Genomic DNA, 25852 nt, shown 5'->3' on the forward strand with positions numbered 1-25852 from the left:
CCCCTTTCCTCCTACCTTCACAGGTGCAGCCCTGCCGAATCAGCCCCACCATCAGGGAGGTGCACTGGTTGCATTTAGTGGGGGTGGTGAAGGACTTCACCACAAACTGGTGAGCTTTGGGCTGTGGGGGAATGGAGAAGCACAGGTCAGAGGTCACTGATAAATGCACTGTGTTTATCGTATATTTACCCACCTCAGAGCTGCTCAGAGGAGCGGGCCTCACCTTGGGTGTTAGAAGGCCAGACGCGCTGTATCCAGACCTCATTGTGGGAGTCTGCACGGTGCGTGGGGGGTGGTCTATCAACTGGAGAGGACAGGAGAGAAAAGCTTGAGGTACTAAAGAGTGCTGAATTTATGGTACTCTTCATGGTACCGAAAGGCAATTCAATCGCAATGCAAAGCAGTCTGGCCCTGGCTTTAAACAACAGCGTTACTCAATTACTCAAACTTTTCAGTTGCATTTATTTGTATCACAAGTTAACATGAGGTGTTTCACCTAAATGATGTAATTTTTAGGAAGGATGCTCAAAACATAAGCGATGAGCTGGTCAAACTCAAACATGACAACTCAATTAAAATCAGAAACAGAATGAACGAGAAGGTGTCTCTTAAGATGAGAAGCTCTTAAGCAGTAAAAACAGGTTTCTCATGTATTAACAAGGATGCTGCATAGTTGTGGGATGGCAGTCACAAGCCTGTGTTAGGTTTCCTCCACTTCTGCTATAAAATGGCTAGGTTTGTGGTCACGGGGGTCAGAGTTCAGGGGTTACCTCGATGGGCTCCATGTCACTAGCCGTGGAGGGCGAGCGGGAGCGTGACATGAGGTGGGACTTGGCCTCTTCGTCCCGGGATGGGGTGTTGGACAGCGTGAAGTTGTCGATGGAGTCAATCTGAAGGAGGGGGAGGGTGGGGAGCAGAGAGAGGAAGAGGAGAATCGAGAGTCAGAGCGGTGATGGGGGATGTCATCACTGGAGGTCAGACTGAGGAGAAAGCCAGACGACCATGCTACCCGGAAGGTCCACAAAGCCACACAGGAATGCTACTCGGCTCAAGCACTGTACATAATTCTCAGAATATTCTGGAATTATCCATTTTAAATTCCACGTTCACACAGGGTCAATATAACTCTCACTTTCAGGAGAGCCATAAACAGACTCCTTAAAGAGTGAGATATTCCTCAACAACGAAGGAACTGAAGCATTAACAAATGTTACTGTATTTTACATCACACTTAAAGCAACATATTGTGGTGCTCAGTTGATGATTTAAAAATAAGACAACAAATATGTAGTTTACATTTATGGCTGGGTAGTGAATGGTGATTCTTGAAAATAACATAACTACTAGACGGTTGGTAAATCTAGATTGTATTAATTTATTAATTATATATCTCAATAAATCTCCATGAATCTACAGGGATGTGTAAAAATGTAAATTCTTATTTTGCCACATGGCATAATCTGAAAAATAAAATTTCAGACAAATACTTGTAAACTAAACATATCAGAGTTTGGGAAAACTGGAGGAAAGCATTTTTATTATTTTAATTTTTTTTTATTACTTCAAATGGCTAAAGTTGCCTAGGTTTGACTTGCCCTTACTAATGATTTGGCTGATAAAAACAAAACTTTAACGCTCCAAAAATGTTCACGGTGTCCTGATATCAATTATGCAGGCCCTATGCCTCAGAGAAAACTGGGTTCAAAACATGTTAAGTATAAAGACATGCCCCCCAAAATTTATGGTCAAATTACAGGACAATCCGCAGGGGACTAAAGGCATGTCTACACAGCTGTGTTTTACATTGGACTCCAATAACTCCTCAAAGCCTGGGGAGGTGCAGATCAAATCTATAATAATTATGTTTTCAATCATCATCTGTTTGGCAGTAGAGCAAGCACAGAGCCTGAGATTTAAGCCAAAAAGCCAATGTCAGACTACTACTGTGTTGATTATTGTTGAAAAGAACATACCGTCATGCTACAGGACATGTAAATAAAACCTTACAAAAACAATAAATGCGTAATTATCCCTTGATGGAACTGATATCCATTTAAATAATTGCAACTTTCCCACAATATGCCATATTTACTTCAAAAATGCAAAGGTTTCACAGATTTTCTTTTTTGATTTTGCGGCCAAATTTTTTTTGAAAGCATTTCTCTTTCTGCTCCTGCTGTACCGCTGTCAGTTCAGCCGTATGGTATGTACAGTGTGAACCTTCAAGTTGCCAGGCACAGGAAATTCATAGCTATGCGAAAAATCCAACCCAACATCCCGAAGCTTGTCCCACAGGCACTGAGAGAGGAGGACAGGGTCAGCTGGAGAGAGAGAGTATCAGCGTTTTCGCCGAGAGAACATGACAAGGCCGACGTTTGACACCATCACACTACAGAGAACAACCCCCACTCACAGCTGGAAGGCAAACACTAGTAAGAAACACCATGTAGTACAGCATTCCGGCAGAGACAGATGCGGGGTGATGAAGGACAAGAATGACATGTGTGAGGACTTAGATCAGATTAGTCCGAGGTTACTGGTCAGGTGCAAAACCGATACTGAAAACGAATAAATAACTGGTCATCCAAGTTCCTAGTTCCCCTTCATCATTCCTAAGGATATCCTGGCAAAAGCCCTTAGCTAGTCCAGTTTCAGGCATGTGCGATATACCTGGTTGGAGCTTCAGCATGGTTTAAGCAGGACTACACTGCTAAGAGGTGAATTCACCATAAAGTCTGTTTTCAGGCCCTGTCCCCAGTGTTATTAATTGACAAAATCTATCACACGATTTTAGTGTGTAGACTTTTATCAGTGCTAAGAAATAGCAACATACTAGAGATTATTAGCATACAGCAAATTATTTGTTTCAGAACACAGGGGACACACTTGTAGTATAGTAAAAGAAGTAGAAGTAGTAAAAGAAAATGATTTATGTATTGAAATTTCTGGACTAGCTAATGATAAAAAAGTAGCAAAATGCTTGCTGTAATAGCTAACTAACATTACACTGTGCAGCGACATAGTATCAAAAACACAGACAACAGCAAGGATTGCTTTTTGTAACATTTTGCCTGCTTTTGCTAACTAGCTAATCAAACTGCCATTGTTACGTGTTAATTAGCTAGAGCAGGTATGGCAGAACTGCGTCATACATACAAGTTCCTAAGAACATAATTCCCATCCCTAGAAATGCCGCCAGGATACTGACGCAAGAAGGTCTGCGCTGCACATCATTGCAAGCTGGGAACTTTGTCAAGATTTATACATCGTGACTGAGTGCTATTTATATGCAGACACCGGGGAAATCTCACTGGACTGTGACCCCCGCCTAGTACCAGGATTGGGAAACTTAATGATGGTGGAGATGGACCAATGGCTTGACCCCGCCCCGCCCCCCTGATGACCCCCTCGCTCCCACAGATGCAGCCTCTAGTCTCTAGTCCCATGCAGCCGGATGCGCACCATGCGCAGACATGCATGGCGGACAGGCGGCGAGATGTTGAGTGAGAGACGGGGGGGGGGGAGAATGAAACAACACACAAAAGCAACGACGGAAAAAAAAAAACGGGAGCTTACGCGTCTGCCTTTGCTAGCGGCGACACAGGCAGGAGAACGCTTCAAAATAGAGAGAGAGGAAGAGAGACAGAGGGAGAGATAGTGAGAGACACAGAGGCACAGTAAAAACAAAAGTGTTCAGGGAAAACAAAACCTTTACAAAGGAGACAAAACAACTTTACAAAGGAGACAAAACAACTTTACACAGGAGACAAAACAAACGACACAGTGTCTTATTCACTTGTACCCAAATCAGCTACAATACAGACAGGTGAACACTGAGCAATAATAAAAAAAAAAAATACCTCAATCATAAGGTTTACACGATCAAAGTACACCACAAGTAGGGGGTTAAAAATTCTGAAGGGAATCCACTGGCTTCCTGGATCTGCTGTGGAAGGAGACTAGGAAGGGCTGGAGAACAATATCACACTCACTGCCAGAACAGTGGAGAGGAGAAAGGGAAGAGAGGACATCCAGTGTCCCCCTGATTCTACACGTCCACTAGGTGCAGGGAGCTTCAAACCGCCACAGCACACTCAACTGCACTGACCCAGACCCACCTCCAACACAGAACAGCACAGCCCTTTCAGAGCAGCTGGTTAAGGACTGCTCGCTGAGTTAGATAAGCTCAGACGAGGCCAGACAGGAAGGCCTAAGGTAAACAAACACTGTACTGACATCTGTGTTGTCTGTGGGTTGGGATACAACTGACAGCGCTAACAAGGAGGGGGGGGGGTGGGGGTGGGGTGCACACAAACCAGCTCGGGGCGACCCGTTGCTTTGGTGCCAGTGAAACTTACATCATCCCAGAACTCAATTAAAGAGGACGAGGAAGAGGAAAAAGAGTCCTGGAGGACCGGGGCGAGAAACAAAAGAAAATCCAAAATGCAAGGCGAGAAAGAAAAAAAAAGGACGAAAGAAGAGGAAATGTAAAGGAGGGTTCAGAGCAGAGGGAGGCTGTGGTTTAAGCTTCCTAAATGTTTTGACTTTTTATGGTAGAAGGAGCCCTGGAACAGGTTTAGACAGCTGACCTCTGTCAGCCCCTCTGCCTTCAGTTGGCTCATCTGTTATCACTAAACAAATGCGCATTACGCGGCTGACGGTTAGCGCAAGGCCTTGCATAAACAACTACACTGACATCACTGGACGACTGCCCAGGGAAAGGTCACCTCGATACTTACGTCAAATTGATCGAGAGCTGAGGTAGGGGCATTCAAAAATGCCAGGAAGGAGTTCTGGGAGTCTTGGTGCTTCACACCTACATAACAAGCAGAGCATTTCAGTAAGCGTGCGTCCAGAGCAGTAGCGTAAATCGCACAAAATCAACCATTAGCGTTGTCAGCATTCAATGTTTTGCTTTATCTATTATAACAGCAGCCTGGACTAACGTAGCATTGGTGCTGTATGTATCCTAACACAGGTTTGCAGACTGGAATGATGTAGCACTGGCTATGCATGTATCCTAACACAGGTTTGCAGACTCAGTTATCCCGGTCTCACCCTTCCCCATGCGCAGGTCCTCCGTCTCCTTCTTCAGCTTCTCGATCTCAGCCAGCAGGTCCTGGTTCTTGCTCTCCGCCTCCTGCAGTTTGCTGGAGAAGCAAAGGAGGTGGATCACACAAATGCTGCGCTCCGCTACACCTCTTAGCGCAGGTCAGATGCGACTGCTGAAAGCTGGAAAAGGGGACTGTAAATAACATCTCTGAAGGCCACCCTTGGGGCTCATCAGAATGAATAGGTATAGTGATCTGGAACCCTGTACGGCACAGCTTCCAGGCAGGGAACCCTGTGAAAACCGGGAGACCTGCCAATGAGCAGCAGGTGAGATTGGATAAGAATGGAAGGCTGCAGACAAGAAGGAGCCAAGGATGACTATCCACTCTGAGTACTGGGGAGGTTAGAGAGGGGTGGAGGTGGCGGTTATGTGAGTCATGGCGATGGGGCCTACCACTCGGTGGAGATGTTGGTGGCCTTCACTTTGTTGAGCTCGTCCTGGATGGCCTGCTTGGCCCGGATCTCGGCATCCAGGGCGGACTGCAGCTCCAGGCGGGCGGACATGTCCAGCTTGGCGAAGCGGCGCATCTTCCAGGGCATATCCTGGAACGGGGGTGGGTTGGAGACGTGAGAACGGGAAGGGGGTGGGATCGGACGGGGGAAAGGGAGGGAGCGGGAACATCAGGCGGCGGCTCACCGTGGCTCGGGCGCCCAGGCTGGAGTTCCTCAGGCCCTCCAGCTCCTCGGTCATCTTGGTGGCCAGGGCCTGGAGGTAGCCCCGCGCGTCCTTCTCATCGCTCACCCTGCGGGGGCACAGACACACCCCCCCCATACCAGCTCAGCTTACATCAGCCACGGCTCATCCTCATTCGCTCAGTTGTAACTGGAGAGAGACCCAGGGTCAACACCGCCCTGCTGGTAACCTGATTACAGCCATTACATCACCTGGAATATCAGTGTCGCAGCCGACTACCTAAATATTAATCCCTTCCAGTGGCTCTCTTCTCATGTTGCTTTCATCATGTATCATTTAATACTGCATCACTAGAAAGAGTTAACTGAAAAGAACTTTGAGATCCTTGAAAGGTATAATTGTTATCATTGTGAAACAGCATTACAGGCCAATTACGAAATAAGTTTTACAGACCATCCGCAAAAAAAGGCACAGCAAAAAGTGTTAGATGTCGTGGCAGGGGTAATCAGGACGTAACTGAATTTAAATCTTTGAGCATGTACATCAAGAGCAAAAAAATAATAAATTTCAAGCAGTCATGCCCCTATGTGACTGCACATACAACACTGACCACTAGGTGTCACTACACAGCCAGAAATTAGCCTCCAGCTCCCTTTCCAACTGGAGCAGCAGTCTGAGGGCCTGCGTCAGAGAGCATCACTCACCACTGGATGATCTCTGTGATCTGCGCCTCCCAGTGCGCCACGCTCTCCTTCTTGTCAGCCAGCTCACGCATCTCCTCCTCCAGCTGTCTGTTGCTGCTGCTCAGCTTCTCAAACATGGCCGTCAGCTGGGGAAAGGAAGCAGAGGAGAGTCAGGCCCTCTGTTCTCCGAACCCATCCAATATGGACGGCCAGCTCTGTCCTTCTGGGCCATTATTTTCAGCACCTTCACATTGTTGAACTACAAATATGTTTGCAAAGATAAAAAAATATTTCTCTTCTGCTTTCAGACATTTTTTTAAACCAGTTACCAATGCAGACAGACCACAACTGGCTCGCACACAGTGCTCATTTAAGCCTCACAGAAAATCATGGCTTAACTCCACAGGAATTGACAGGACAGCTTATCTCAATCTCCTCCTACGACAGACACAGTCAACTAGCAGCCAATGGGCCACATCCAGCCATAAAACGTTCACTTATGCCCCCCGTCCACAGACTGTTTATCTGACCCTTCAAACCTGTGGATCACTCACAATGCCTGGATTCACACATCTACTTGTTTTAATAGTCCTCTCCAAGTATGTTACCACAACTGAAAGGTTTGAAACAGCAGTACAAAAAATGAAAAAAACCCACAACAAAATAAGGAATGAAACGAAAAACAGCCCAATAAATACCCCAATGTAGGGTTTTTTTTTTTCAAGAATAACAGATTTTTTTGTACTGCTCGTGTTTTGCAATAGCCGTGTTTCTCAATAATCTGTGCCATCACTTTTCTCTGGAAAACCGAAGCGCGAACAGGACGATTACAACAGCAGAGCTAGAGCTGCTGCTATTTCTGACCTTAAAAGCTAACGTTCTACACAACAGGCACAGTGCTTAAACAAGCAACACATTTCAAAAACAGCTGGTTTAAACAAGCCGGAGCCCTTTTCTCTGTATTTGCCCTGTGCGCCTCCGAGAACAGCAATCCATTCGTGAGGGAACATGTCAAATATAAAGAAGCTTTTAAAGGTGTTTAATGTACTCGTACGTGGAAACAAATGCGCTTCAAAGTGTCTTGAAATATGGCACTTGAGGAAACGTGTTCTCCCCGTGTAGTTTGCAGAAGAGCGTAACCCTTGTTCTGCAGCTGCTCACCATTGTTCCCGCAACATGACTTCATCCCAATTCATCACTCTCTGAATGTGCTGATAACTGTTAGCGTGGAACTGCACAGCTATTAATAGCCAGCATGCAGCGGCGGGCCTGTGTCCTGAGCCTATTTATGGAAGTGCGCTTCAAGTTCTGGGTCTTACCAAAATTCTACGTAATTTATCCTTAAACAAACGCATTACCTACAATTTCCACTCCTTATCTACAGTGAGCAAGCAGTCAAATGGCTTCCAGCTCTGAGCGCCAGTTTAATTGTCTCCACCGTGTCCATCACTACGAAATGACATGATGCCTATTTATGGCCGGCAGCGCTGCCAAACTAGTAGACAATGGGGAAACCACGGGGAAAATTCCGGAAGGTTCCAAACTGCCTCTGTGGATGAACGCTGAGGTAGTGTTCCGGGGGGGGCGGTGTAGATATCCCCGTTCAAATGGATCTGTATGCGGTAGATACAGGCCTGGCATCCATTTCCGTTTTCGGAGATTAATAAAGCATATCTAGCCACGACGGGGGGGAGTAATAATCCCCATTTATTTTGTCTGGGGCACCCTGTCACTTTCAGGATGGCAGAGGGAGGGGGAAGGGGGTCCCCTTTATGATGTAAATGGGCCTCCGGGACGGGAGAGGGTCTTTACAGGAAGTATTGCGCCGGAGTCCTCCGTCTATATATAATGAGATGCAAACACCAGCGTTGATGGGCTGGGTTTCATTACATGCTCATAAAGACTGAGATAAGGGCACTGAAGGAAGAATTAATCACCTCATAATTGGCTGACAGGAGTGTCACAGGGATCGCACCAGTTACTGTGATCACACAGGCAGCCACTGTACCACCTGCTGCCAGTGTGAGTATCCCGCACGGCTCTCTCATCAATCTGAACATACTGATATGGTGACGTGTGTGTGTGTGTGTGTGTGTGTGTGTGTGTGTGTGTGTGTGTGTGTGTGTGTGTGTGTGTGTCTGTGTACGCATACATACAGTCCCAGTCAAGAGTTGGGACACACCTGATTAAGATACCGGGAAATATGCATTCAAAGACATTTTGATGTAAAGACCTATGCTTTAAAACTTGAAATTTGTTTCTTAGACAAATGTAAATAGTGAAGTTGATGCCTGAATTGTATGATGTATGAATTTATTCCACCCCCCCCCCCCCCCCAATTTCTTTTTATATATTTATAAAGTTATAAGTATATATTTATATATTCATATACTACGTATACATATATATATATATATGGCAGTTACATCTTTATAGCTATCTAAAATGTGGAAAATAATTAAAAAATAAAGAAAAACCCTATGAGTAGGTGTGTCCAAACTTTTGACTGGTACTGTACATACATATATACACACAGATAAACACAGTTCTTTGCCTGTTTAAGTGCCTGTTCCTTGAGCCCAGTGTGAAAGTAAACCGCCATTCAGGCGGTGGCAGTGTTCTCATGCCAGCCTGCAGTTTCCGGTTGTGATGGGCTGTCGTCTCTGCTGAAGTATTCCTGGCGTTCCTCCTCACCCTGCCCTTACTTGCAGCGGCAGGCTCGCCGCTGGGCTCTTATGAAAACGTTTCGCCTGTATTGTGTTGTTTGTGGAGACGAAGCTTTTGCTCTCTTGGCGGGACCTGACAGCACTGTCCCCGCAGGGCAGTATGTGCGCAAAGCAAAAAAAAAAAAAAAAAAAAAAGAAAAAATTGGCAGGTTGTTTTTTTTCCGGTTCAAGGAAGTGAAAAGAATGTGTTTACCCGCACTCTGTGTGAGGCAGAGTCCTTTCTCTTTTCTCTCCAAGTCCAGAGTGCGCTCCGCTAACAGAAAATATCTCACACACACACACACACACACACACAGTCACCAAAGGACCACATTAACCTTACACAGGCCGGCTTGGATTCCAACTCATTGTGTCTGTATTCATGAAGACCACAATGCCCTGCGTCATGGCATTATATCTGAATTCAAGCCTTACTTTTCTGACACATACGCTAGTCTTTTTTTCTTCATTTCAAAGTTCGGTCAACTTATTACATGACTAATGGAAAAAAAATCTATTCAATAAAAGTAATAATGAATTTATTTAACAGAAGGACAAAGCGCACAGCAGCTGGACTGAAAAGGGTTGTGTATTTATGGCGGCTGGACGCCGGCTTTATTTTGTTTGGGACGACCACGGGATTTTTTTTTGGTCCCTCTGAAAGTAACCGATGCACCCTATACCGGAGCGAGGTGGGCTTGCACTTAAGGGATTATTCCTTGCATTCACTCAAAGGCCCAAAGAATGGAATCTTGAGGAACAAGGAACGCCAGCTAGGAATCTGAGAGGATCCAAACAACCTCACTTTGCACCAAACACAGCTTTGAAAGATTCCCTTACCCTGTGAATGGAGAGTCCACTGGATCTCATTATTCTGACCGTAATTCAGCTTTCGCTATCTTGCTGTTTACCTTCCAACATTTTTTTTCCTATTTTTTTGCGCAATGCCTACAAGTTCATTTGACAAGCCCGCAAAAACAAACATCGCTCTTATTTAATATGTCAAACCTCCTACGAAAGCATCTGCTCGGGAGCTTCCATTTCTCAGCCTTATTTCCACGTCGTCCAAGGTCAACAGTCTCCTTTCCAACAGGCCATTCCATTTGCGTGTGTAAGAGTCTACGGTCTGTCTATGGAGGAGGCACTTGCCAGTGATTTTTTTTTATGGAAATTGCGAGGACAGAGGAGATGAAATGTTTGTGTGTGCGTGTGTGTGTGTGTGAGTGTGTGTGAGTGATACGAAGCTGAGGACGATCGCCCAGGGACGGCCTGCCCTGATTTGAAGTGGGGGTCTGTCCTTGGCTTTGAAGTCTGGCTCCTGCTAGGACTGCCGACGCCGCTGCAACACCCCCCTGCTCTTTGATACCGGGTACAGATATCTGTGGCTTGTGGTTTCTGCTGACTGAGAGGGACTGGGAGAAACAGGGTGTGGCTCCAGCAGCTCTGTGTAAGTTCATCTGCAGCTCAACTGCTGAGCCCAAAAATGGTGGTGTGAGTGTGTCTGTGTGTGTGTGTGTGTGTGTGTGTGTGTGTGTGTGTGTATGTGTCTGTGCATATGTGTGTGCTGGCCTTGACACTCTAACTACGCTACAACAGAACCACATGCTGCTGGCGTGGTGGACTCCAAATCCACTGCACATGAATGCAAGTCTCGGAAAGCCTCACTGTTTACCCCTTGACTGCAAAACTCCCCTCATCCTATTACTACAAACCAACACGAGGGAGCAGAAAGTTATTTGTTTGGTTCCCTGTGTTGATACGATCCGCATGGGGCACGCAGCAGGGCTGTCCACTGTGCTGTGGAGTGAATGACTTCGAAAAACCCGAAATCCATGGCATCCAATTCCTCTCCAGACCCCCTTTGTAACTGACACTGCTGTGTTCTGGCCACGGGGGGTGGGGGTGGTGGGGGGTGTGGGGTAACGGAACAATTTCAAAGGTAACATGTGGTTGGGAAGCCAGATTCCTCCTCAGTCGTTACCTCAGGAGTATTTCCTTTTTCTTTAACCCGAGCGGCGTTTTCTCCTATTTTCCGTCGTTTGCGGAGAGACGGAGAGTGAGAAGTGCAGCAGGGGGAGATGAGGATGGAACAACTGAATCAGTGCTGTAATCAGAGCGGCATGCGCACCACGGGCCTGTCCACTGAACCTTGGCGGCCGGGGCTGTCTGTGACTGTGCCCGTCCGTAGTGTGTCTGTAACTGTGCCCGTCCGTGGTCTGTCTGTTTGTGTCCGTCTGTAGTGTATCTGTCATTGGCTGACTGTAACTGTGCCCCTCTGTAGAGTAGGCTATCTGTCTATAACTGCCTGTCTGTAGTGTGTCTGTGATTGTGCCCATCCACAGTGTATTTGTCCATAGCGTGTCTGTGCCAGTCTGTAGAATGTCTATGACTGTCCTTGTCTGCAATGTGCCTGTCTGTGCCTGCCTGTAACTGTGCTAGTATGCAGAGTATCTGTCTGTCTGTCATTGCTGTAGTCTGTAGAGTGTCTGTGCCTGTCTGTGACTGTGACCGTCTGGAGAGCATCTGTCTGCACTGTGTCTGTGATTGTACCCAACTGTAGCGTGTTGGGATATCTATTCTGTGCATTGTCCATCAGCACCTCTGTGTGCATCTGTGTGTCCTTCAGCACCCGTCCGTCTGTCCGTCCGTCCATCTCTGCGGTCTGTGCTGCTGCGAAAGGCCTCACCTTGTCCAGCTCGCTGGAGAGCTTCTTGTTCTCCTCGGTCAGCAGGACCCTCTCCCTCTCGTACTTCTGTTTGTACTCCGTCTCGAACTCCTCGCGCTCGCTCTGGCTGTGGGAGGCAAGCCAACACAGGCCCGTCACGCGCCGCACGCTCCATTCGCAAGCAGGCAGCCCACAACGCAGCGAGGGGGAGCCCGGCTAACACTCCCACTACTGCCAAGCCACTTCTGGGGATATCTGAGCAGGCTGGGAGACTAATGCTTTCCTCTGGCATAATACAAGGAAACACAGCTTTTCAAAAAAAAAATGCATATTTTACAAACAGACTAGCAAATACCATTTATTCTTGAAAGCTTTTTGTAAACCAGCTGCATTAATCATACAGCATGAGCTCATTATTCCAAGTAAAACGTTTTCTGCAACTGGCTATTTCTACACTGGTTACCTGTCACCACTAATAACTACTTACCACAACTATCTAGCTACAATGTGTAGCTACATTGTGTAATGAAATGATGCTCACTACTGATGTCTCACATTCGATCATAAACTACCACAGCTACTGTATCAATACAACACCGCATACACAAGCTAGCTAGGTAACTACAGAGGCTAGCATTTAAGAATAAATACAAAATATACATTGTTGTAATTACCTCGGCATATACTCATAATAGTCACTGGAAAACAGAAAAAAAGATTGTCTTTGAGCAATTTTCCTCAGTAGTAAACACAATGCTTAACTACAAGGTTTAAGGTTTAACTACAATATATTCAGTTAAACTGACAATTGCCAGCTGAACACATCTGCTACATCTCTCGACCAGCAATTTGTCAGGTTTTGATGGGCCAGCCAAAAAACTGATTACTAGGATGCTTTCATGTGGCAAGGAAATTTGTCAGTAACTGTTTAAAGCTAAAGAACAGGACAAGCAGGTCAAATAGTACATTAGAAAGGTTTTGGATATTTAGGGATGAAACACTGACCGGATTGTTTGTTTATTTAAATGCCATTATATGTATCTAAGGCTGACCCTAAGGTTTAGCTCATGACTGCTGGTAAATATTCCCATGTCATTCCACCAAGTTATTCACTAACTATTCCCATGTACTTTCACTAACTTATTCTCTAACTTTTCTCATACTTTTCACTAACGTGTTCACTAACTATTCCCATGCATTTCACTAGATTATTTACTGTACTAAACCCTTTTTCGCTAACTGAACTATTCCCATGCTGTTCTGAATTTCCCACCACACGTCATACAACGCCTGCATGTTTTCTTTCTTTTTCTACACACCCTGCACAGCTGTAACATTTTACATCCTAACACTGATCTCCTCAGTGAAATGCATGTGAATGCTTTCCCATCCCATAGCACAGCCAGGTTTGTGTTAAAAGATCGACGGCGAAATCAACAAACCGCTTTACAGGGCCCAGGCCTCTGTGTGAAAACGCACACCGCCTCTGTGCGGTCCCTCACAGGAACGCTGTGTTAAAGTGACACGTCACTTTATTTAAACAAATATCAGTTTAAAATGGTAGCAGTACCACCCACGGTGGGATTACAGAGAGTAAGTATGTAACAGTTAGTGATTTTTCACCACTCAGTTTTATTATTAATTCACCAGAGATGTCAGAGCTAACAAAGGCGGAAGTGTCAGCTGTAACACTCTATCATACAAGCGATGTGCAAAGTAACTCGGTCGCACATACAACTCTGTGGTTTAAGCCTACGAGCCAGCAACCGGATCCTGGCAACTTCTGACTTTTTTAATCCCTGTTTAAAAAAAAAATAATAATATCGAAGGAAATGAAGTTAGTTGTCGGCATTTACAAATACAATACTTGGCTGTTTTTGCACAGCAGGAAGCTACTGCACGCTCACAGGACTCTGTCTGCCCCCTGTCAGTTTGGCTCTATGGAGAGCCGTGCTTGCGAACTCGCCACAGTCGCTAAGCAGCTGCTGAATAGAGAGATTTGCGCATTCAGCTTGCCGCGGCAGTTCATTACAGTACGTGTGGAACACTCCATGCTGAAACTCTGTTTTAGAAACTTAAGAAAAATAAAATTATTTGCTAATACTTGTTTTTACAAATTTACTATTACTTGTTTTTACTTGTTTCCTCCAGTCCTTCTGGAAGTCATTTAATCAAGTCAAGTTACAATATCTCACAGGCTTCAGTCAGTGGAGGAACCAGAGGAAGTCTGGGAGAGCCTTGTCAGCTTGTGCTGTGGAATTTGTTAAAGAAATTCTCAACAGATCTAGTAGTCAAAATATTTAATCAATATGCATCTTCCACAAAAAATGAATTATTAAAAATAAACAGGTTGGAGTAAGTTATGATGGCATGTGTAAGGGCATCTCATGGGAGTGTGCTGGAATTCTCCCAGGATTTAAAAAGGTGGAAACAGTTGGGAAACTGAAAAGTTGGGTACACACAACTTATGTTGTATGTCTGTGTGACGTACCTATGTAAAATGCAGGATTGCAGTTTCTGTAATGAAACATATTACCTGAATAACCCTCACCCATCCTATTTTGAGGCTAATTAGGCTAACCACCTTTTCAAAAATGGTAACAAGTTACGAAGTAAATAGTAACTAGCTAGAGGAGTTGCAATTATCATGATCTTTTAGTTTATAAATGACAAAGAGCAGCAACTACTTAGTCCTATGAGGAACTAAGGCCTGTAGCTACAGTAGTGATACTGTCATGATCCTTTTGTCAGTTACTTACAGCCATCGAGTAGAACTAGGGGATGTCCTTACAAGTGATGGGACAAGTATATGAAGTCCTAGCAGGAGAAACTTTATGCCAACCCTAAAGGAGAATGAAGCTCAATGAAGCTACATCCCATCCACGAAAGGTCCTATCCATTTCAGAAAACTCGGAGGAGTGAATATCTGTGACTCAACTTAAGCCCCACCCAACCGTCGACCGTGTCCTGAAGTGAACCCTAAACCCAATCCCCGTTCTTTACGTAATCGCACAGGTCTGAAATTACACGGCACTTAAGAGAGTATTTATGCAATTACCGTGTATTTATGTAAGTAGCGCTCATGAACCCAACCCCCTCGTGTCATTAATCACCCAAATATGCACTCGCGCAGCTGCTAGGCGGTCCCCGCTTCTGTAATTAGCGTGTTTGCGGCGTGTCCGGGGCTCCCGGCGTGAGCGCGCCGGCTGCTGATAGGCTGCGGCGGGCGTGACCTCTGACCTCTCGCGCCGGGTCTTCTCCAGCTTGTCCTTGAGCACCAGGATCTCCTTGTTGAGGGCGAGCTGCTGGCCCTCGGCGTCCCGCAGCTCCTTCTTCAGGCTCTTGAGCTCGTTGGCGTGCACCAGCTCGCGGCGGGACAGCTCCTCCTCGTAGAACAGGGTCTTCTTCTCCAGCTCCGTGCGCAGCTTGCTCAGCTCCTGGTGCTGGTCGGAGCCGGCCACGCCCGGCGAGCGACCCAGCTGCTTCTGCTGCTCCGGAGAGAGAGAGGGAGGGAGGGAGGGAGGGAGAGAAACAGAGAGAGAGAGAGAGAGAGAGAGGAGAGAGCAAGAGAAACAGAGAGAGAGGGAGAGAGAGAGAGAAAGAGAGAAGGAAAGAGAGGGAGAGAAACACAGAGAGAGAGAGAGAGAGAGAGAGAGAGAGAGAGAGGAGAGAGGGAGAGAGAAAGAGAGAAGAGAGGGAGAGAAACAAAGAGAGAGAGAGAGAGAAAGCGAGAGAGAGCGAGAGAAGGAAAGAGAGGGAGAGAAACACACAGAGAGAGAGAGAGAGAGAGAGAAGGAGAGAGAGGGAGAGAGAGAGAGAAAGAGAGAGAGAGAGAGAGAGAGAGAGAGAGAGAAGGAGAGAGAGGGAGAGAAACAGAGAGAGGAGGAGAGAGTCAGTCATGTACCAGAGCTCTTCACTGGGTATCAGTGGATGCGTGGAACATGTTTGACATGAGCATGCGTGTGTACCTGTGAATACAGTACTGTATGATGGTGAGCATGCGTGTGTATTTGAGATGGAGCATGCGTGTATGTGACATGGACTGAATGTGTGGTTTTTGTGTGTGTGTGTGTGTGTGTAAATGTGTGTGTGTGTGTGTGTGTGTGTGTATGTGTGTTACCTTCAGGCCCTCCAGCTCTTCCTCCAGCTGTCTGCTGTACTGGTCGCTGCGCTCTCTCAGCTTCCTCTCCTTCTGAGCCTCGGCCTCACGCTCCTCTGCCTGCACCTCCAGCTGGGAGACACAGCCTGTCAGTCCCTGTACGCATACACTCTCACACACAAACACATGCATGCGTGCACACACACACACACACACACGCACACACACGCATTCCATCCCACACACCCTGTCTCTCACACACTTTCACACGTATAACATACCACCACCAAGCCTGGCTCCCCTCACCTCCTTCCTGGCCCTCTCTGCCTTGCGCACCTCCGCCCGAAGCGCCTCCACCTTCTGGTTGACCCCCTCCATCTCCTCCTCCTTGTCGCGGAGCTGGCGGGAGAGGCGCTGCTTGTGGGAGCGCAGCTCCGTCAGGCGCTCGCTCATCTCGGAGAACTCCTGCATGGCCAGCTTCCTCTGGCTGTGCGCCTCCTTCAGCTCCTTCGTCTGGGACTTCAGCTTCTCGCTGGACTCCAGCAGCTCCTGCAGCACCGGCCATCGGAGAACAGGGGGAATCATGGGTAAAGGAGAACCAGGTCAGAGGCCCTCTGACTGTGGCCTGTGATTTACTGCTGGGAGAGTGGGGTTTCATGAACCCCTTTGTGGGTGGAGCTACCATGTGCTGTCAACCACCTGACTCAGCTGAACCAATCAGAAGTTCAGTATAAATATTTATATGTCTTATTTATTTACACATATATATCAACAGTAGACAACTATGCTTGGTTCAAACAGGTTCACACAAAGTCATTTACAGGATACAAAGCCTCTCGATCTCCCACCGTGACTATAAACCAAATGGTGTGCAGAAATGATGCACAACTATGAAAATGAGACCTTAACTACTTGCTGCAGAAAAAATTTTCTCTGAAATGAATTTAATTACACAGTATCACAACAGTTCCGTCAAGGTCTTCCTCAGTGTGGAAGAGGTCTGGCAGAGAGTGTCTGTGAGCCGCTGGACCTGCTGCTGGTGTCAGCCCAGCCCGAATTCAGAGTGTTCACTGATGCCCTGTGCCTTCAGGCAGTACTTTAATGGTAAGACCCACAGTGGGAACACCTCCTCCTGTCGTGAACAGTACAGACTCTTCCTCTGTGACGCTGTCGCTGGTGTCTCTAGTGTGAGGAGCAGGCTGGCTGAGCACTTACCTTATGCATGTCGTCCCTCTCCTGCCTCATGCCCTTCATCTGTTTCTCCAGGGTCTTGATGTGCTTGGAGGAGTCCTCCAGGTCCCTGCGGACCGTGCTGGCCTGTTCCAGCTGCTGCTCCAGCTGACCCGAGTCTGAGACACACACGCACACACACACGCACGCACACATACACACACACACACGCACGCACACACGCACATGCACACACATACGAACACATGTACACAGGAAGAGCAAGCTTGAAACTCAGGGCTAACACTGGAGCAGCTATATGCTCTCTATATACTACATTTGCAAGTACATACAGCAGTACATTCTCATCCTACTTTGACTGTATCCTTCAACTTTTCCACTTCAACTGCTTCCCTCCACGAGTGAACGGTATAAGGTTAACGACACGGCAAAGACCCCCCCCCCCCCCCCCACTGACAGAGGCCGAGTTGTCCGTACCCGCAATCTGCTTCTTCAGCGCCTCAATCTCCTCCTTCAGGCTGCGAATCTCCACCTCCTTGTTGGCAGCGACGGGCCCATCGACGCTGGAGTACTGAAGGGCCTGCACCGTCTGCGTGGACTCTGCGTGGGGGGGGGCACAGGGGAGAGGTGGGCGGGGGAGGGAGGGGACAGCGTAGGTTTACGCACAGCAGTGCGACTCTGTGGCGAGAGGGGGGTCTACCAAAACGCAGCTAGAGATGGGTGTGGAGAGCTGCACTCATGACCCCGTGGTGACGCTTTGTGTTACAGCTGCGGCCCAAAGGCAGTCTGTTACAGGAGACAGGTGAGAGGGGAAGGAAGGGGACAGAACGAGTTTGGACAGTGCAGGTTTGTACACGGCAGGGGCAGGGGGGCCTGCAAAAACATGGCTCGAGATGTGTGGGAAGGGTTGTGCTTGTGGCCCACAGAAGACACTGAGTTATGCTTGCGGCCTAAAGGCAGTGTGATATTGGGCAGCGCGGCGGCGTACCTTGGAGCTTGCGGCTGAGCTCCAGCTTCTCCTGCTCCAGCCGCCGTATCCGCCGCTCGTAGGCCTCCGTGGCCAGGCTCTCCTCCAGGCTGCGCTGCACGCACACGTCCATCTGTGCAGGCTCCGCAGACTCCCGCAGGCAGCCTCGGTCTGACAGGTTGCTGCAAGGGAGGGGTGGGGGGAGTTTGAGAGGGACGGCTTCAATCGGTCAGGCCCGGCGTCGCCAGCCGAGCACGTTACGCAACCAACCCTAAACGAGCGCCGGGGGAGTCTGTCAGCACGGTAACTACCCGGATAAACACACTCGCCGGCGGGGTCCATTTCAGCTTTATGGCCCCCGTCAGCTTTGAAGTCGCCCCTGAAGTACGGGGACGTTTGACTTTAAGCACCTTTCCTGTGTCCGTTTAGCAGGCTAAAACACCTTACGGGTCCGGAGGGTCCCATAATCCCACGCCGCTTTTCCGGCGGACCGCGGCGGACTTTAATTAAACAGGAAAAACAGGGTGAGAGAGTGAGAGGAGCGCTAATGAATTCCAGGATTCGAGAAAAAAAAAAAACGTTATAAAAAGACAGCGTTCCTCCTCTCACCCGGGACCGGCTGGTGACTCACTCCGACAGCCGCTGTTCACAGGCCCTCCCTAAAAAACCGATCTCAGCTCTGTAACCCCCCCCCCCCCCCCCCCCATACTCAACAACAACAGGCAATTAACTCTGAAATAAATCAACGTATTCATACAGTCATTAACAGGTCACAGGCACGAGGAAGAGGCCCCAGCACTCTCTGTGTGACTCACTGTCACCACCACTCTTAAGGTGGTGCAGGCCTAATGAGCACAATTTTAGCTCAAAAACAACACGCTCTGCGTCTATTTAGAGACTCACTTTCACGTGTGGCTCCCTAAGCCTTATTCCCTGCACTGTGCTACTACAGTGGATTGGTGTTGCCTTGGTGTTTAATGAAAGACCGTTAGGAAAGGCAACACGCCGTCACGTATCCGCTATCTGCCTCTGCGTCCGCGGTGTGGTTCATTCACACTCATGCCGGCTTCACACAGGCCCTGAGCCATGTAACCAACTCTTGACCCCCAGTTGGTGAATGGAGCCCTTGTTGTGCTGAGGCAGAGTTATGAATGGAGACCCTGAGGGGGGGTAGGGGTGGTAGAGAGGGTGGGGTGGGAGGGCGACGGCGACTCACCATTTGCTGGTGTAGGTGAAGCCGACGAAGGGCAGGTGATGTCCGGAGAAGGCCGTGTGGGAGGGAGGGGGCATCGTTTCCTGAGAGAGCCGAAACAACAGTGACTGACTGACCCCCCATTCTACCCACTCGCATGCTTTCCATTCACCTGCGTGTTTACATTCCCACAACCAGCCAGACGGGTCACATAAACACTACAGCACTTACTCCGTATCTGCCTGGTTTACATTTCTTACATGTTATCCATTTCTGTGACTGGACAGCTGCCGAAGCAAGACAGGTTAGGGCAATTTACTCGAGGAGCACAACAGCGCCGCCCCGACTGAGAACTGAACCTGCAACGTTTGGGTCACAAGCTTAACTTTTGCTTGCGGCAGAACCGAATAGGGCTCTTAGACAAAGATGTTGAAGCATATCACATCAAGGAATCTATTACACGGCGTAAAATGTCTGCACAGGTACCCACACCCAAGTGTAGAGGTAGATACAGTATTTTCAAGGGGGTCTAGTACTGTACCTAGACCTGCTTTGTCTTGTCACAGTATCCCACAGTGAATGATAGTCATTTTCTTTATTTCGTATGTTTTCCATAAAAGAAAACACATCTATACAACACTGCCTATGATGCTGAACAGCGCATTCCTGTACAGGCAAACAGTTCCACAGAAGTTTGAGATTTTGGGAGAGCAAGCCTCTTTATGATCTCCAAAATAAGTACGGATTTGCAGAGAGCCGCTACGTCTCACAAGAGAACATGAGGTTTCTGACTGACGTGTGATTTCCTGGTGCGTGACAGGCAGAAGGTGTGATTTTTGTGATGTGTGATTGGCTGAGGTGTGATTTGTTGATGTGTGACTGGCTAAGGTGTGACTTGTTGATGTGTGATTGGCTGGCATGAATCTGAGCCTAACACATCTGTTCTTCAGTAGAACAAAAAAACACCTAGGACAGTTCCAGAATGGGCCAGTTACTTGATATTTACTATAAACAGATTCATGCTGTTGTGAATTGATACTGACTAAAAAATTGCAGTAAAGTGATGAGAGAGAATGCTCACCATTGCTCAATTTTATTTATTGGTTTTTTTATTTTTTATTGGGGGGGGGGGTCCTATGCAATAAAGTAAAGAACCATTACCATATGAAAGTAAAATATGGAATAAATCAGCGCATAATGACGATGCAACGATAATGCTGAGACAGAATACTGACTTTCAGGATTAGGGGTTGTGAAGGGGTGTCGGCAGCATACCGAGTTCTTGAGGCAGTCGTCGTCCACGTCGAAGTTGGACGTGTCGGTGGGGCTGCTGACTTCGGGGATGTAGGGCGCCTCGCAGGTGCGGATGTTGTCCCAGTCGATGCCGGAGAAGAAGGGGTGCTGCTTGAAGTCCTCGATGCCGTTCTGGCCCAGCCGGTGCTCGCGGCTGCAGATCAGCCGGCGGATCAGGTCCTTGGCGTTCTCCGACACGTCCGCCATGTGGGCCGGGAACTGGAAGCGCTCCTACGGGACGGTGGAGGGGGGGGGGGGGGTGTCAGCGCCATGGAAACGGGACCCAAGCAGAGACTCATATCCAGGGCAAGCCATGAAGCCAACAGTTTAGCTACCCACACCAAGCAGGCTTAGGTGAAGTAGCCTGTCCAAGAATACAGGCAGAGCTCAGCTCTTTACACTCTAATAAAGGGCTGTCAGAGCCCCTGTGTGTCAGCTGTGTGTTCTTTCAGTATAACATTTTATTTATTTTTGGTAACAGTTTTCCTTGGCTATATGAGACAGCTATAGGTCATTTGAAAGTGATCACCTGACCTTCATATTCTGCACGTTTTATCCAAACAAAACAACTCCTCCGTCCTAATTAGCTGGCTGACAGCCTTTTCCGGAACCAGTCCGCCCGCCCGTTTCTGTGTAAGAGCAGCGCTGTTTTTACATTACAGCTGCAGCTGTAGTTGTGTCCTGCCGCCCGTTACCTTGTGGTTCATGATCTTGCCGTAGGTCTCCACCAGGGACTCCGCGTAGAAGGGCGTCTCCCCGTACAGCATCTCGTACATGCAGACGCCCAGCGACCACCAGTCGCACTCCGGCCCGTATTTCCCCTTCCCGTCCTCCATTGCCTGCAGGATCTCGGGCGAGATGTAGTCTGGCGTCCCCACGGCAACCGAGGACTGGACCTGGGCGGGGGGGGGGGGTGGGGGGGGGGGGGTGGACAAGGGAGCGCGCTCAGACGTGACCGACCCCGTCCTGGCTCAGGCGACAAAACGTGACCCCCCCCCCCCCCCACCATCTTCTGCTTGGGGTTTGGATTCGACTCTCCCCCCCCTACCGAGCCCCCTTAATTCCCATCCCCAAACTGACAGTGCAGGCTACTGAGTGGAGCCAGTCAAAGCTATAATTCACAGGCAAGCTGGTGCATGAATTAGGGTGAGGGTGGGGGTGGGGTGGGCTGGGGGGGGTGTATGTGAGTGAGCCAGTCCCCGCGGTGGGTGTGTGGCCTCTGCCTTGAAGTTAAGGATTGTTTCGCTAACCCTGAATCAGGAACCGACATGCACAGCGCGTGCCTATGATCTGAGGATCACCTGGCTCATATCTCACAGGCCCATATGAAAGAACCGGGACACCACACGCTGCTGGTGAGGGCTGTTACAGCTGAATTAAAAAATAAGGGGGCCTGCTAAGCTTGAGAATGAAACGCTCATTTCACATACAATTACTCTTGTATATAAAACAGGCCCTGAATTTTTTTTTTTTTAAATACACGCAAATCCCACCATAAACAAAAATCAATCATCGCCTCCTGTAGTTATTCGGTTGAAAAAGAAAATGAAAAAACAAAAAAGAAAAAACGGCGTATCCAAGCTCTGAGTTTCTGCCAGCAGAGTCGTGAATCATGCCAGCTTTCGAGGAAAATGTCTATACCACTCTTACGCTTCTTCAGCAAAATAGAGAGATCTTTGAGCGGCGAGGCCTCTAAAGCCGGGATTATAGTGAGGGGGGGGATGCAGTTCAAATGGCTTTACTACAAGCTGAGACAGCGCGCGCTCTGATTGGCTGCCGGGGGAGTCGGTTCCTTTGGCTGCTGTTTCGGCGGGGGCCGTGTGGGCGGAATCCGGCTGGGAAGGGAGCGTGCGGCAGATGTGTTGAGTGGGATGAATTTGTGGAAGTTGGCCCGCGAGTATGCCCTTGCGCCTGCAGCCAGGAGTCGCACGCACTCGCCCGCCCCGCGCTCCCATTGGCTGAGGAGAAGCGGGGCGTCCCGTCCCCTCTCCGGCCAGGAGCGGGGCAGGGTTCTCTGCTCGGCGTCTGGTGAAATGTGCGTCGTCTGCTACGTGTTCACGCAAGTTACGTCACGGACAGGCAGCAAAGAGAGAAACAAATGTTCTGCGTTAAATAAGGTTGGCGCAGTCAACCTCATCCAGACCGCTTGACGTCTGATGTGTTTCACTGTGAAGCTGGGCTAAAGCAGAGCAGTATAATCAGTACGCTATGGCAACTGCCCTACACTAGTGTCTAAATACATCTGGTCACATTTCCACTCCAATGCCTGATTGCTCCTCTCAGACTGGTTTTGACACAGTGTTAAAAAGCATTACTACCCAAACCAGATTTCTGTCTATCTTCTGTTAGTTTTTTTGAAGGGACTCTTTATTGATTTATGCATCAACATGATGAACATTTTTACTGTGACTGCAGTTAAACCTCTTTGAAATTGGGCAACTTTGAAGACAGAATTGTGGGGGAGAATGCTTCAGACGTTATGTTCAAAGCGCGTTCTGCTCGGACGGGCACACACTTCACCATGGATACCAGGTTCCGCTGACTTTTGACAGTGGGCAGTGAAATAATGAGCCAATGTATTAACAAGAGGCTTCTTATGAAACAACGCCAAGCTAGTGAGGTAGAAACAAAGAAGGATTACACACTGCTCACGGTCAGAGACAAAGAAAGGACTGACCTTTTTTTTTGGACAGTGAGATATTTGACCATTTTTTTCTGACTTTTCAGTAACTTCACATAATGAGAATATTTTTAAGAATTTTCAAGGGCCGCATTAGCGCTGGTTAAAGGATTTCTTTAGCATAGCTGCTATGAAAGGACGGTTGTTTGCTGCAGAGAGGTCATGCCCTCCTCTGCGGGCTGTCCCGTTTGCACCCCAGGACAGGCCAGAGGGTCCCGCGGCGCTGATCTGGGGTCTGTCCGCACCTGGCCGTCGCAGAGAGAAAGCCCGGGGCTGTTTGTTTGGCCGTTGCATAACTCTTTAAACTTTCGCCGGGGTCTTTCCCCTCCTCGGCCTCGGTGTGTAATTACTCTCCAGCGCGCACGCCCATGCACTCCGCGGACCGGCTGCAACCCCGACGGCAGGAAATGAGCCAGCGAGGCGGCTCCTGAAATACCGCGGGGGCGGGAGGGGAGAGAGCAGGCCCAAAAAGGGGAGGAGAGGAGGGGAGAGGAGAGGAGGCCTCCACCGCCCGCGCCTCCGCGCCTGTCCAAAGGGAACGGAGCAAGATAAGAGGGGATATTAAGAGCACCTAATATGGCGAAATTTTCTTTGAGGGGAGGGGGGGTCGTCTCTGCCACTACGACTCTCAAGGCATCCGGATGTCCCACGCAGGACGGGCCCGGGGAGACGAGCCAGTCCTGAGCTGTTTATCCGGCCCCCGAGTCAGCGTGAACTTTTCACAAACAAATCCGCGGCGGTGAGACGTTTCGCCTGGATGGATGGGGCGATCGGAGCGGGGGTAGGGGGTGGGGACGAGGGGGGTCGGTGCGGGACTTACTGTTCCATCCTCCATCAGCTTGAGGCAGGAGCCGAAGTCGGCCAGCCGGATGTGACCGTTCATGTCCATGAGGATGTTGTCTGGCTTGATGTCTCTGCGAGGGGGAAGCAGAGAGGAAAACATCTCCGGTGAGAAACCCAAATAAACAGACACGTTCATGGACACACAAACCAAAATACACAAACTTCAGGGAGGCGTGATTTAGTAAAGAGAAGCTCCAGCAAAGATTCAGCAAAGAGAAGCCTCTGATTGGTTAACAGTAGACACCTGAGGCCCATGTGGTTTCTGTAAGCCCCACCCCACAGAAGAACATGCCGAGTCACTGAAGACACATACCATTACCCATGAAGTCCTCAGTCACATCACTATTCCGTTCCCACTGCACAAATATATCTATGTAAGTGTATACAGATGAGCTCTGAGCTAAAATATGCCGTGGGTGTATAATTGCAGTATACTTCACTGCTCATGCATTTTTCTCTGCCTTATCTGACCTCCAAATAAGGTTTTATATCGGTTCATCTGAAAAGAGGAAAGCGGTCTGAGTGAGCTTCACAGAGCAGTTCACAGCTGGCCATGCAGAGGCCTGGGTCCATGAATAATCTCTCCCCTCTCCTTCTCCTCCTCACGCAGCACAGCCAGTCTGACACACATACACACATACACACATACACACACACACACACACAGACAGACATACACACACACACACGTACGCACGCACGCACGCACGCACGCACGCACGCACGCACGCACGCACGCACGCACGCACGCACGCACGCACGCACGCACACACACACACACAGACATACACACACACACACGCACGCACGCACGCACGCACGCACGCACGCACGCACGCACGCACGCACGCACGCACGCACACACACACAGACATACACGCACACACAGACATACACGCACACACAGACATACACGCACGCACACACACACACACACACAGACATACACACACACACAGACATACACGCACACACAGACATACACGCACACACAGACATACACGCGCGCACACACACACACACGCACATACGCACACGCACGCAGACACACACAGACATACACGCACACACACACACACAGACATACACACACGCACGCACACACACACACACACACAGACATACACGCACACACAGACATACACGTACACACAGACATACACGCACACACACACACACACACACGCACACGCACGCAGACACACACAGACATACACGCACATACACACACACACACACACACACACACACACACACACACACACACACAAACATACACGCACACACACACACACACATACACAAAGACACGTGCACGCACGCACAGACACACACACAGACATGCACACACGCACACATACATGCACAGGCACACAGACACGCACACACGCACACACACACACACGTGTCACACCCTCAGTGCCACAAGCCCCCACCCTCAGACCTGGGGATAAGAGCACCCGCGGGGTATCCCGGGCTCAGAGCGATCACAGGCTGGGGAGGCCAGCCCTCACTGACTCACAGAGAAAAACAAGAAAACTGCACTATTTATTTTCACTTAGCGGAGACTGGAATATTACCACATCCCGAGGCACAGAGTGCTTTCAGGCAGGTATCCCTGTGATGTGGGCTGGGCTGGTTTCGGTCTTGTTAGGTGCATTCCTTAAAAAGCGCGTGACGGATTCAAGCAAGGGCATCCAGTTAAAAAAATACCCAGTCACTTCAGTCTGTCAGTCTGAAGGACCACACCTCGCCCATAGAGATTCACTACCCAGCTGTTATGGAATT

At 48.7% G+C, this 25852-nt stretch overlaps 1 protein-coding gene across 1 annotated transcript in view; it reads right to left on the minus strand.

Annotated features, from left to right (window-relative positions):
• Positions 1-25852, minus strand: part of cdc42bpaa (CDC42 binding protein kinase alpha (DMPK-like) a) — a 100503-nt gene that overhangs the window by 15081 nt on the left and 59570 nt on the right. Inside the window, exons 6-25 of the mRNA XM_036549281.1 lie at positions 24042-24135; positions 21237-21437; positions 20524-20772; positions 19273-19352; positions 18078-18238; positions 17567-17689; positions 17114-17247; positions 16205-16447; positions 15920-16030; positions 15040-15287; positions 11821-11926; positions 6451-6575; positions 5750-5855; positions 5507-5655; positions 5059-5150; positions 4740-4816; positions 3577-3615; positions 771-890; positions 224-304; positions 16-121 (exon numbers count right to left, since the gene is read on the minus strand). Coding sequence (XP_036405174.1) covers positions 16-121; positions 224-304; positions 771-890; positions 3577-3615; positions 4740-4816; positions 5059-5150; positions 5507-5655; positions 5750-5855; positions 6451-6575; positions 11821-11926; positions 15040-15287; positions 15920-16030; positions 16205-16447; positions 17114-17247; positions 17567-17689; positions 18078-18238; positions 19273-19352; positions 20524-20772; positions 21237-21437; positions 24042-24135 — 2645 coding nt within the window. The remainder of the gene's footprint in view (positions 1-15; positions 122-223; positions 305-770; positions 891-3576; positions 3616-4739; positions 4817-5058; positions 5151-5506; positions 5656-5749; positions 5856-6450; positions 6576-11820; positions 11927-15039; positions 15288-15919; positions 16031-16204; positions 16448-17113; positions 17248-17566; positions 17690-18077; positions 18239-19272; positions 19353-20523; positions 20773-21236; positions 21438-24041; positions 24136-25852) is intronic.

Source organism: Megalops cyprinoides, chromosome 17 (genome assembly GCF_013368585.1).
Source record: "Megalops cyprinoides isolate fMegCyp1 chromosome 17, fMegCyp1.pri, whole genome shotgun sequence".
Taxonomy (NCBI): Eukaryota; Metazoa; Chordata; class Actinopteri; order Elopiformes; family Megalopidae; genus Megalops; species Megalops cyprinoides.